Genomic DNA, 13,342 nt, shown 5'->3' on the forward strand with positions numbered 1-13,342 from the left:
AGGAGGGAGGTTGTGAATCTTTGGAGCGCCATGGGCTGACTCCTTTAACACCATGTGCATCAGAAAACATTACCCCACAAATCTACTCCAGCTCTTGGCTGGAGACGATTTCTATTCTGGAAGATTTGACAATTTTTTTTAAAGGGGTCGTCTCACTTCAGCAAATGGCATTTATCATGTAGAGAAAGTTAATACAAGGCACTTACTAATGTACTGTGATTATCCATATTTCCTGTTTTGCTGGCTTGATAAATTTTTCCATCGTATTATACACTGCTCCTTTCCAGGGGTTACTGTCAACGCTGCAGTGCAAAGACGAGGTGGCCAGGACAGAAGTCGCTGCGCATGTGTGCCTATGCACGTTCCACACAGTACTGGCCACCAGAGAGGCTGGCGCTTTTTTCTTAAGAAGAACGGCCACCGCTGCTGGATTGGAGTGGTCGTAACCCCTGAATACGAGCAGTGTATAATGTGATGGAAAAATTAATCCAGACAGCAAAGGTAACAATATGGACAATCACACTACATTAGTAAGTGCCTTGTATTCACTTTGTCTACATGATAAATCTAATTTGCTGGAGTGACACAACCCCTTTAAGGGTGGGTTCACCTTGGCGATATGACATTCAGTTATAGGTTCTGTTATAACTCTGTTTTTCTCTGTCCTAATACATGTCCATGGGGACACATAGCAGTTCCATTTGATTCCTTTATACATGACGGAAAAAATAGTCCTGTAAACAGTATATTTTTTTTCCGTCATATGTTCCCATAGACATGTATTAGGACATAGCAAAACGGAATGCCTCTTAAAGACTTCTGTTTTGCTTTCCAGCCTAAAATTCCTGTTATAACAGAACCTATAACGGAAAGCAATAATGCCAATGCAATCAACGCCCTAAGAGGTGTGCACCTCTTAATAAATTAGTCCGCTCTTCCTCCAGCTGGGCTTTTACTAAGACTATCATGAGAAAAGGAGGTCATAAGTAAATGTCCGTCTCCCCCATTGTACCTAGACAATAAATCTAATAATAGTAATAATAATAATAATACATAACTGTGCATTTTCATAAAAAATTGTTATCATGGGAAATTATGTAAAACATGATGCATTGATGCCACTGATTCAATGTACAGTATTTCCCCAAATGCCTTAAATATTTGACTTCAATCTGTCTTACTGTGCATAGCAAACAACAAAAGAAAATGCCACACATATTTAGTTGAAGGAAACATATTTATTTTACAAGTGCACAGTCTGCTTTGATGCAAACAGGGTCCTATTAAAAATAAAATGCATGATATCATTCAACTTCAAAGACAATGTAATGACTGAACATGTAGACAGTAATAATGCATAGCCTGCTTTTAATTTAGAATCAACTGAGAATATTGGGGGTTAACGTAAAAGAAAAGAAAGAAAATAAAAGATATTTATATTTTTTATTCTTAGAAATAATAAAAAATGATGAATTCAGCTCACTTTTGTGCATACAACAAATCAACAATGTGTTTAAGATCGGAAACATTATGTTCAGATTAAGATATTTTTGGGGAACAAAAAATGAAAGTTTTCTAATGCACAAAATCAAACATATCATGCACCTTGACTCCAATCCTTTTTCTGCCCATGCAACAGATTTAATTACCTATTTGGAAAACATAATATATCTTCAACATTTGGATTAAATAGCAGGCACGGATACCTGTTGTGTAGACACAGCCTTTCCAAAATGTCTCCTTATCTATGATACTTACGTACATATGCCTTAGGTAGAGAGAAAAAAAAAAAGGACACTAACATATAAGACATTTTTTTTTTAATAAAAGTCGGCACCTTAATTCCACAGGGTTTTGATAGAAAAAAAAAAGCCACAACATTTATATAACATCATACACGAAAAATGGAATTAAGAGAAAATTACATAGGTGGATGGTAGAATCCATAATGTGGGATTCCACGGCTTGTGGTTGACAACACGTTTCTGTGTCTACATGAATGACTACTACAAAGATACTGTATATAAAAAAATAGTTTAGCATGTGATAAGCTACAGGAACACTGTTTACTTGAGCCTGAGGGGGTCACCTCAGAATCGACCTGATTTTGGCAACGAGATCCAGCGGGGAGGAACCGGACCAATTTGGGAAGCTGTGTTCAGAAATCAAAGTGATGCACTTCTCCAAATGAATACATGTACATAAATCAAGCTTATATATAAAACTGTAAGCCAATAAACAACAGGTTTTATGTTTTGTATGCTTTCCCCCTATAAAACATAGAAGCAGTAAAATTTTCTTTAAAGAGCAAAAGTGGTCTTTTATTCTTGTTTGGAAAGCAAAATTCTTATTAGCATTCAGTTCTGTGAAGGGTTTCTCATTCCACAAACCATATGGGACATAACCAGAGAGCAGCGTATGTCCTCTCAATGGCTTATTCCACTGTATGTTTTGCTGGCTATCCCGATGCCTTCTGAGATGCAAAAAGCACATTCTAAAATGAGGGAATCCATTGAAAACCAAGAGATCTAATGGTTGACGTGAGTGACCTATCCAAGTTCGGTGCTTGTCCTGAAAAAACTGAATATTTGGATGAAAGACTGCTAGTAAGAATTCAACAGCATCCAGAGGTAAGTTTCCATTACTGTGTGTACCGTAGCCTTTGTCTTGCCTGCAGCTGGCTACGTTGACTCATTCTGACTCATAGATTTGCCCCCATTTAGTACTCCTGAAACACTTCTACTTTTGGTTGGTGTGCCGCTTCCAGATCTGGAAAATTCTGTGAGATCGTGAAGAGAAGGTTCTTTGTACATGGCCACTAATAAAAAAAAAAGGAAAATATTATGAAATTGTTTGAAAGAAACTACTTAACACAAGATCAACGACAAACAAGATGTGACTTCTGTATCAGATAGACCATCATGTGATATCATGATTATAGATATTTTCTTATGTTATGTCATCAACCACTCCCAATGATGTCATCTTATAAGCATTTTCAAATCAAATGACATCACTACCTGTCTCAGAGCTAACTGCTAAGGTGTTAAGAAAAGAATAGAGCAAGACAGCACCACTTTTAAAATTCATAAAAGAGGGTGGGTGCACACCCCAACAGGAGCTAAGTCTACAATAGCCCCTCATAAAATCCAAAAACAGAAAAAGGAGAGGCAGCACCCATATTTGCCATCGTGAAAACAAGCTGTGGTTTTTTAATCTATAAAATGGCAATCTAAGTACATGCAACATGTGAGCTAGAATTAAGCCTTCATCAAGCATGGTTCATCAAGCTTGATAAAGGCTTAAAGTGGTCAGCTCAAAACCCAGACATATCCTCATCTTCACCCCTCTGGCCCCCTGATATGAGAATCGGAGCATTTCATGCTCCTATGATCTCCTTTGCCCTGCTCTAAATCATGCAGGGAAAATGCATTTTTGGGATATCCGGTGACACCAAGCTCTCCATAGGCTCTCCTAGCAGTGAGCCCGGTGATGTCACCGGCACTAATGGGCGGGCTTTAGCGCTGCCCTAGCTTGTAAAATGGCTAAGGCGGCTCTAAAGCCCGTCCATCAGCTCAAGTGATGTCACCGGGAACCCTGCTGGGCAGAAGTCTCCGCCTAGCAGTGTGCCAATGTAAACAAAACAAAAACGTACCCTGCACAATACAGCGCTGGAAAAGGGAAAGCATCGGAGCATGAAATACTCCAATGCTCACATCAGGGGGGCTGGCGGGGTGAAAATCGGGATATAGCTGGGTTCAGCTCTGAACCTGGACAACCTGTTTAATTGTAGCCAAAACATTGTATGTACTTGGATTGCTATATTATAGATTAAAAGACCACAGCTTGTTTTCACCAGTGCAATTATGGATGCTGCCTCTCGTTCTTCTCTTATTGCTATTGTGTTACACTATAATTCATACAGAGGCCTGAAAGAGAACTGGGGGATGGAATAAATAAAGGAAAGATAAGTGAATAAATGAATGGGGCAAAAAATGAAATAAATAAGGGAAGAGGTACATGGAGCTAAGAGACCTGTTAGATTAGTAAATGAAAGCTTTGCAGGGAGATTATACCCTAAATGTTACACTTTATTAACAGTATTGAACAGAGACATATACTATATGAATTACCAAGGCACAATGATTATCGCCATTGTGTACAACACCTATGCAAGGCTATGTGTCTGCATGGTTAGAGAATGCAAACAAAATTAAATATGCCAGTCAGCACAAATGATAAGACCTCCTATAAAAATAGGAAATTCAATGCCATCTTACTGCTCTGTGAGGGGAAGTTCTGTAGGGTAATCCTCATGATACTAGTGGGTGTAGAACTGGGATAACAGTATGATATCTCTATTGCTCTCTTAATAGACCTAAATAATGATGTCTCCAGAACAGCATTGCATTGATTCGTGTTATGTGTGATGCTCTAATTGAGCCACTACTCTCTTTGGCCGCAATGTTGGAGTGAAAAAGTTAAGTAAGACTGTTTGCCATGCCCCAAGTCCAAAGAATAAGATGTATTATATGTGTAGTGACTTCAAAAAATGATATCTAGAAAACCATCCACCCAATTTTTATAAATATTCACACAGAGGTTGTTATCAGCGATGCACGGGTGAGTCTACCTTACTAAAGATGGCAGCCCGCATGTGTTCACTGGCAAACACTGCGAACTGACCATCACTGGTCGTAATTATGTGATTAAAAATGCTGTCAGTGTCCCTTTAAAGAACCTGCTCATTAAAGTTGCAGACTTTAGAGAAAGACAATAATTACTCCTTATGATTAATCATCTTTTGGTACTTCTAACCTTCAGTTTGTATTATTGATTACCCCCCCCCCCCCCTGATGTTCTTTGGCATTTATTGTTTAATTATCTGAATGTTAAGCCCTTAGGGAAACAAAATATAACTGTCTTCCTTCTATCTTCTTCTATTTGCTTATTTTCTTTTATGTTCATGTTTATTTCTACCACATATAGTTTTTTTTAAAATTTGTTTGCCTAAAACACAGTAAAGAGGTAATAATAAAATGTTGCAGTCATTTTTGCCACGTAACCACTATTTGATGAAACGCAGAGCGCTAATATTTTACCTTTTAGAGGTTTTGGGAGAAAGTGTGCTGCAGGCTTGTTTTTCTTTACATGGTTTCCTTTCATAATTTCACCCTCCTTGTTGAGACCCAAAAACCAGCTCCTTCCTGATTGCTGCTGTCTGTAGATCATTGATGAGTACGTCACATAATAGTTTTCAAAAACGGACTCTTTGAATTTGCATTCAGGTGTAAAATGTTCCTGTAAAGAAAGGATATATCTCTTGAAGGATTCAGCCAGTACAGTACAATCAAACATACAGTACATGCTCAATGAACAGTGAGGCTCTATTTTTACACGAAGAATAATTGCAAAGAATATTAAATAAGAATCATGATACATTATTAATTTGAAACAGATCAGTCACAATGTGGGACTTCTCATTGTTCTTCCAGAGAAGGGATTAAATTAAGCTTACACGGGACAGAATTTAAAGGGTCTCCGCCACCCAAGTTCCAGTCCTTTCCTGCTAGAACACTTGAAATTATTTGAATGTCTTCAGCTATGTAGAAGGTTTCATATCGTCAGCTTTTGCTGAAGAAATTCAGTGGATGAGCATGCATGTTTACTGGCTTGCAGGGGTTATCCCATAATTAATGTAAAAATGAAAATCAGACATCATATAGTACATGGCACCCTCTTTCTAACAAAGCTAGGACCAGCCCTGTACCTCACATGGATCCAGAGATCTCCCCATTCATTGTTACAATTGCTCTGCAAGATTTATACCAAGCCTGCAGCTCAGCGGACGTGTTTATTCTGCTGCAGCTCAAAGGCCGTGCCCTTTCTTCTGCAGCCCTCTGCCTATCACAGCTCAAAAGGATGGAACTGAGCATGTGCGTCCACTTCAGCCAGGTGGACAGAGAAAGAAGAGAAATAATAAACAGCAGATGGCGCTATACAGATAGATTTTATTGAATAACTCAGTGGCTATACTAAATATTTAAATTCTTGCAATTACTAAATTATCCAGATCCAGGTGCTGGTTTGAAAACTGCAGAATATTTTTAGTGGACAACCCCTTTAAGGAGACAGGGATAAACGGCAGTAAATAGATCTTGCAATGCTTATTGCCAAGAACATATTGTGCATTTAACATTTCCTGAATCTTGTTTCCGTCAATTGGTGACAGTAGAAGTAAGCTTACTGTATATACATTACATTGCTCTGAGATCTTGCTGACATCAGTTGGATGTCCAGACAAGTATCTAATGTGAATGTCGGACATTTCCAGACATTATGGGACACTGCAACTGGCAAGGGGACTCTCAACAATTGTTAAACTGGGCCTTGAATGACCTTGATCTTGTCCTGGGACCACAAAACAGACATTCTTATAGCACGGTAACAGAAACGGATTGTGACAATCCTATGAATTCCTAGAATGTATTGTATCATATAAATGCAAATATGATGCTTGCAGTCATTGTAATGAAAGGCTGCCCTTTATGTGGCAGCCACAAATGTCAGTGGCAGTGATACACAACAGCAACCTGGAGGCAACTGATACTTCTTGTGCCCACTTTTCACTGACTTCACTTCTACAATCTCTCTTGATTTAAATATTGTTTCTGAGAGCAACAGATGTAGTAGAAACATTAATAGTTTGCAAAAATTAAAGCCATGAATTAAAAAAAGATATTTTGTATGAAATGGAAAACAATCACATTTGTCACACTTGTTGTGAATTTCGGGCTACGGCATTTTGTGTATGTGTTTGCTTAAAATGTTTGAGCTGCAAAATGGGCAGCACGGTGGCCCAGTGGTTAGAACTGGTGCCTTGCAGTGCTGGGGTCCTAGGTCCGAATTCTGACCAAGGACAACATCTGCATGCAGTTTGTATGTTCTCCCCATGTTTGCGTGGGTTTCCTCCGGGTGCTTCGGTTTCCTCCCACACTCCAAAGACATACTGATAGGGAACTTGCATTGGAGACAGCTTGATGCTCATGTCTGTAAAGCGCTGCAGAATATATCAGCGCTATATAAGTGCGAAAATAAAAATAAATAAATGTGATACATATAAATGCAGATGCTGATTTTGGCTAATTTTGGCTGAATTTGGACCCCAGTGCTGTGTTAACTAATGAATGGGGCTCTTTAATAGGATGCTCACCCATTGGGAAAACCTATTACTGTATCTCTACTAGAGAGTATTAGGCTACTTTCACACTTGCGGCAGGACGGATACGACAGGCTGTTCACCATGTCGGATCCGTCCTGCGGCTATTTCGCCGTGCCCGCGGACCGCCGCTCCGTCCCCATTGACTATAATGGGGACGGGGGCGGAGCTCCGGCGCAGCACGGCGGTGCACGGAAAAAGCCGCCGGACTGAAAAGCCTGACATGCAGCAATTTTAGTCCGGCGGGCTTTCTCCGTGCACCGCCGTGCTGCGCCGGAGCTCCGCCCCCGTCCCCATTATAGTCAATGGGGACGGAGCGGCGGTCCGCGGGCACGGCGAAATAGCCGCAGGATGGATCCGACATGGTGAACAGCCTGTCGGATCCGTCCTGCCGCAAGTGTGAAAGTACCCTTAGAGAGTTAGTTTAATATCAGTACATTTTGATCCATCACTGGGTATGGATGTGTTAAATTCAACTTTATTGTTAACATCTTTAAAATACATTTATTGGAGCAGGTTCCGATGAGGGAGGTGAGAGAACGGTAATCACTGCAGGATTGTTTGTTCTTGTACAGTATTGGGGGAATTGTCAGTTTTTTCAAAGGTTTTTTATTTTTTTAAAGAAGTAAAATAATAAAAAAAACTATACAAATTTCATATTTCATGCTTTATGCTTCCATATTTCATGCTTTTTTAGCTCACCAAAAAATCTTGGTGAATTTTTTTTTCAGTTTCACCCCACAAAGATTTTTTTTTTCCTGTTTTCCAATACAAGCTTTGCTGAATGAAAATGGTGCCATTAAAAAATACAACTTGTACAGGAAAAAATAATCCCTCACATGGCTATAATTTAAATAGTTGGAAGGTGGTTTATGGAAGGTGAGGAGAAAAGTAAAATTGGCCCAGTCCTTAGGCCTCATGAACGTATTTTCTTTTCGTGTCCGTTCCGTTTTTTTTGCGGACAGTATTCTGTTCCGCAAAAAAATAGAACGTGTCCAATTATTGTCCACATTTTGGACAAGGATAATACTGTTCTATTAGGGGCCAGCTGTTCTGTTCCGCAAAATACGTAATGCACACGCACGTCATCTGTATTTTTGCAGATCTGCTTATTTTTGGGCCGCAAAATACATTCGGTCGTGTGCAAGAGCCCTCAGGTGGTTAATATTTTTAATTTAAACGTCTGCAAAAGCAGATGCCCAGAAATTTAAATGATCTAGAGCTATTTTTCTGGTTCATTTCTTCTTTGACATATATATTAGTAGGCAACAGCAAAAATGCTTTTTTTTTGTTGCAAATGGCTAACTACAGCAGCCAGCTCAAACGCTACTGGGCAAAATTAAGGTATCTCAAGAGGAACCAGCAGTGAAAACTGCGTGGGCTGAAACAGAGAGAAAACACACTAAACCCTTTTGAATATTTATTTTGACGCTGAGGTTTATAACAGTGAGAGGCTCCTACTGCTGAAATCTCAACCCCGGCACTAGTCAAACATGTAAACCTCTAATCAGACACTATACAGATCTCCGCCATGTGCCTTCCATTAATGTTAGCAGGAAAGCCCTTTCTTTGTAGTGTTCTATCAGACATCTCCTACAAGCCACGGCTTTGTGTTCATGCCATGTACTGCGGGAGTTAGCTAAAAGGAATACTTGTAAAAAAAAAATCTGCAAATCATGAATTGTTGCAGACAGAAATAAACTGTCTGGCATGGTTTCATAATGTTATTTAGCTATGTTTTTCAGCTTTTTACTGAATAGTCTGAGTACAGTACAAAAGCATATATTCAAGATATTCTGTATGCAGCAACATCATCTAGATAAATAGCAATGAGTTGTGATACATTTGCAATATTTTTTTTATTGTATATAATATATTTTAGATCATTCTGTTTGTAAGGGACCATAGGGGACTTGCAAAATTATCTAACATGAAATAAAATAATATGTTTGGCCTACTTATGAATGATGGAAAGTTGGACTTTATAGCACAGATGACACAAAACTTTGTAGAATTGGTATGTAGCAAAAGTCCAATCCTTATACAGTGCCCTAGATAAACTGCCCAAATAGGCAGCAACATGACAGATAAAGGTTATACATTTTAGGGCAACACATTGGGTATGCCCTGGATGGATCACAATTGGCTCAATGGGAAAGGATTTGCTTGTAATTGTTGATCATAAGCTAAACTACAATGCCAGTCAGCTGCACCAGAAGCCAACAAGATATTGTCCTGTATTAGAAAAGTAATGGCTTCTAGAGAAGAAAATATTATTTTACCAAGCTATAAAGCACACATCTTGAGTATGCAGTCTAGTTTTGGGCACCAGTCCGCAAAAAAAAAAAAAGATATTATGGAGCTAGAGAATATACAAAGTAGGGCAACCACATTTATACGAGGCATGGAACATCTCAGTTATGGAAAAAGGTTATCAAAACTAAATGTATTTATCTTAGAGAAGAGAAGACTGAGGGGGATATGCTAACTTTATATACCTGTAACTATGTAAAGGGTCCCTATAACAACCTATTCAATACATTACTTGTTTCCCAAACCCAACAGAGAACATGGCATCACTTCTTACAGTTGAGCAAAGTGCAATTTCATCACAAAATATAAAAAAATTATGTCTGAACTGTAAAGTTATGCAGCATTCTCCCACAGGGACTGGTCATGGCTGAAAGTTTATATTATATATTATATTTTACCTTCTAAAATATAATATACAGAACTAACGATGTTAGTTAATGTAGAATGTTTTTACAAGGGTCTGTCGAATGGCCAGCAGGGGCCAGAAAGGATTTTTTTCCCACTATGTAGGGAATTTGGCCTCTGCCACCAATAGTGGTTTTCGCCCTCTGCTGGATCAACTTTGGTCTTTTTGCAACCAACTATGTAAATTAAATTAGATAGATAGAAAAGATAGATGATAGACAGACCAGGAGTATAGAAAAATTTCTGGCTCAGTCAACAACTGACCATACGTAAAAAAGTCATCTAATGAATAATAGGTGAAATGACTAATAATGTACCTAAGTTGTCCTAGTCTACTCCTATATAATATTGGACATTACAAATCTCCAATAAATTATGGTGAGAATTTGTTTTCTTTTACTAAATGCATGCCTTTCTTGGAAGATGCCATCACTTAACCCTATGAGTCACACGTACCTATTTTCTAGACAGGGCGCTTCTCTTCCAGGAAATATGTCTGGCATCATAATAAATTTTAGGCTCCCACAGAATGGCTATTCTAAGTGATGGAAAGATGACAGAAAAGACCGTGCTTAATATGAAACAGTGGTGGAAATTGCAAAGAATGATTATGATATAAATGTGACTTGCATGTACCTTGCAAAGATGAGTATTTATCTAATATTGTTTACATGCTAAGGAGAATTACAATGAATACTGGGAATTGTAGAGCATGCATTGTACTGAAGACCGGTGTATGACGGCAGTAGAGAACTAGCTAGAAGAGAAAACCTACCTATGGGTAAAAACTGTTATATAACTTACTACATTCTATTTTCTAAAATTATACATCAGAAAATTATGATCAAGTACCTACAAAATTACCGAGAGAATAAGTGACAGATGGCAGGAGAAGCTCAGTGAGCCAGAAAAAGAACACTTCATTTTGTCCCAATACACAGAATCTTCTTTTGGCAGACACTATGCTGCCTATTTCCATGATATACTATCTATCTATCCATCTATCTAAGTCAAAGCGGCTGGTCAGCACTGCAAACAATAGTAGAACAAAGTAGAAAAAGGGGTGCCAGAGGTGATCCTCCCGTCAAACCATAAATGAAAAAGGAAATTCTACGGCACTTCCCAAAAATAGATACGTGTTTATTTCACCAGATGCAACGTTTCGGTTCTCCCTCTGGAACCTTTCTCAAGCAGTGACTGCTGAAATAAACACGTATCTATTTTTGGGAAGTGCCGTGGAATTTCCTTTTTTTAATCTATCTATCTATCAATCTATCAAAAAACATTTTCCTCAATTAGCCAATGACTATTCAATCAAGCAGGAGGCTAATATTTCCTATTAATCATTTTCTGCTTAATTATGGAATATCATATTAAAGATGTTGACAACTTTCTGGCTACTGTTGACCAATGTGGTTCTATGTGTCTTTATGGAAATTATTACTATAGCCTCTGTTGAAATTCTGTGTTACTTTCTATATTTCATATGCAATGCCTCCTTGTTTGCCAAATCTTTTGTGCTGTCCACACAGACGTATTGTCCATAAAATGGCCACTGATGGAGGGTCACATGACCAGGCAAATCACCTACATGTGATGTCTCCTCCATTCAAACACGCTGATCCTTCACTGGTACTTGCACTGTTGGAAGTTTAGAGCAGGTGCTGTGTATTTTAATAGAGGAGACATCACATGGAGGTCATATGTCTGGTCACATGACCTTCCATCAGTGGCCAGCTAATGAACAGGACCTCTATACGGACAACACAAAGATTTGCTCAACAAGGGAGCATGACTTATGAAATATAAGAAACAGCACAGAATATCAACAGAAGCCAGGGGTGGGCTGGGAACTTAAAGTGGCCCTGGAAAAAAATACTAAAAGTGTCCCCATTTTGTAGTTGGGTCCAAATTGATGGAAGCAGGGGCCAGCAATACCATATTGTGGCACATTATACCACCTCAACAGAGCCAAATACCACAGTCCATCACAAAATACTCTCAGCAGCACAATATACATCCCCAAAAAATTCCACTGGTCGGCCTTGAAGAGGGACCAGGCAGCCCCTGGGCATCAGTCCACAAGGAAATTTCCCTGTAAGGTCTATGGTCAAACTTCCTGATCAGGCTTAGGGCTTGTTCACACGACCGTTGTCCCTCCATTGCCATATTGCGGCCTGCATACGGCGGGTCAGCAATCCACAGGCCACCGGCTGTGTGCATTCCGCATCTGAGATGCGGTGCAAAATGGAATGGAGGCACGGAACCCTACGGAAGCACTACGGAGTACTTCCTGGGGTTCCGTTCCATGCCTCTGCACCGCAAAAAGATAGAACTTGATCTATCTTTTTGCGGAACGGCCGGTTCGCAGACCCATTCAAGTTAATAGGTCCACGATCCCCATGCAGCTGGCCCACAGTCGGTGTCCGTGCATTGCGGACCGCAATTTGTGGTCCACAGCACGGGAACGGAAGGGCAACGGTCGTGTGAATGAGCCCTTAGTGTGAGTTCAATACACTGCAGTACACTATATAGTGTACTGCAGTGTATTGTAAGCCATCAGACCCACTGGATCTTCAAGAAGTGAAGAAAAAAAACAAAAACTATATCCACACATAATTTGTTAAAAAAAATAAAAAATAAAAAACACTAAACATGTTTGGTATCACTGCGTCTGTAATGACCTGATCTATTAAAGGATCATGTTACTTTTATCGCATGATGAACACCATAAAAAAAAAAAGAAAAACTATGATGGAATAGCAATTTTGCCCACCTCACTTCCCAAAAAATTGTATAAAAAGTGATAAAAAAAGTATGTATCCACAGTCACCGGACCTGAACCCAATCGAGATGGTTTTTGTGTGAGCTGGACCGCAGAGTGAAAGCAAAAGGGCCAACAAGTGCAAAGCATCTCTGGGAACTCCTTCAAGACAGTTGGAAGACCATTTCAGGTGAGTACCTCTTGAAGCTCATCAAGAGAATGCCAAGAGTGTGCAAAGCAGTAATCAAAGCAAAAGGTGGCTACTTTGAAGAACCTAGAATATGACATATTTTCAGTTGTTTCACACTTTTTTGTTATGTATATAATTCCATATGTGTTAATTCATAGTTTTGATGCCTTCAGTATGAATCTACAATTTTCATAGTCATGAAAATAAAGAAAACTCTTTGAATGAGGTGTCTCCAAACTTTTGGTCTGTACTGTGTATATATATATATATATATATATATATAATTTAGTTTTTCTTTTTTCCTAAAAGGGATAATACATGTTTACATATTGAAAGATTAATGGGTAAACATTACATAGTATGAAAAGAAAGAAATATGCAAAACATCACGGTACACAAAAGTGAGTTTAGCCAAGAGATGTGTATAGCTGGATCGCAAGGAAGAAAAGGG

The 13,342-nt window shown here is 39.0% G+C and overlaps 1 protein-coding gene across 4 annotated transcripts in view; it reads right to left on the reverse strand.

The window, feature by feature from the left end:
• Positions 1–1,218: 1,218 nt before the first annotated feature.
• FGF13 (fibroblast growth factor 13) overlaps positions 1,219–13,342 on the reverse strand; it is a 409,233-nt gene continuing 397,109 nt past the window's right edge. For all 4 annotated transcript variants that reach the window (XM_044268270.1, XM_044268272.1, XM_044268269.1 and 1 more), the window contains 2 exons: positions 5,103–5,301; positions 1,219–2,818 (listed from right to left, as the gene is read on the reverse strand). In XM_044268270.1, the coding sequence (XP_044124205.1) occupies positions 2,682–2,818; positions 5,103–5,301 (336 nt within the window). In that variant the 3' untranslated portion in view covers positions 1,219–2,681. The remainder of the gene's footprint in view (positions 2,819–5,102; positions 5,302–13,342) is intronic.

This window comes from Bufo gargarizans, chromosome 9, assembly GCF_014858855.1.
Source record: "Bufo gargarizans isolate SCDJY-AF-19 chromosome 9, ASM1485885v1, whole genome shotgun sequence".
Taxonomy (NCBI): Eukaryota; Metazoa; Chordata; class Amphibia; order Anura; family Bufonidae; genus Bufo; species Bufo gargarizans.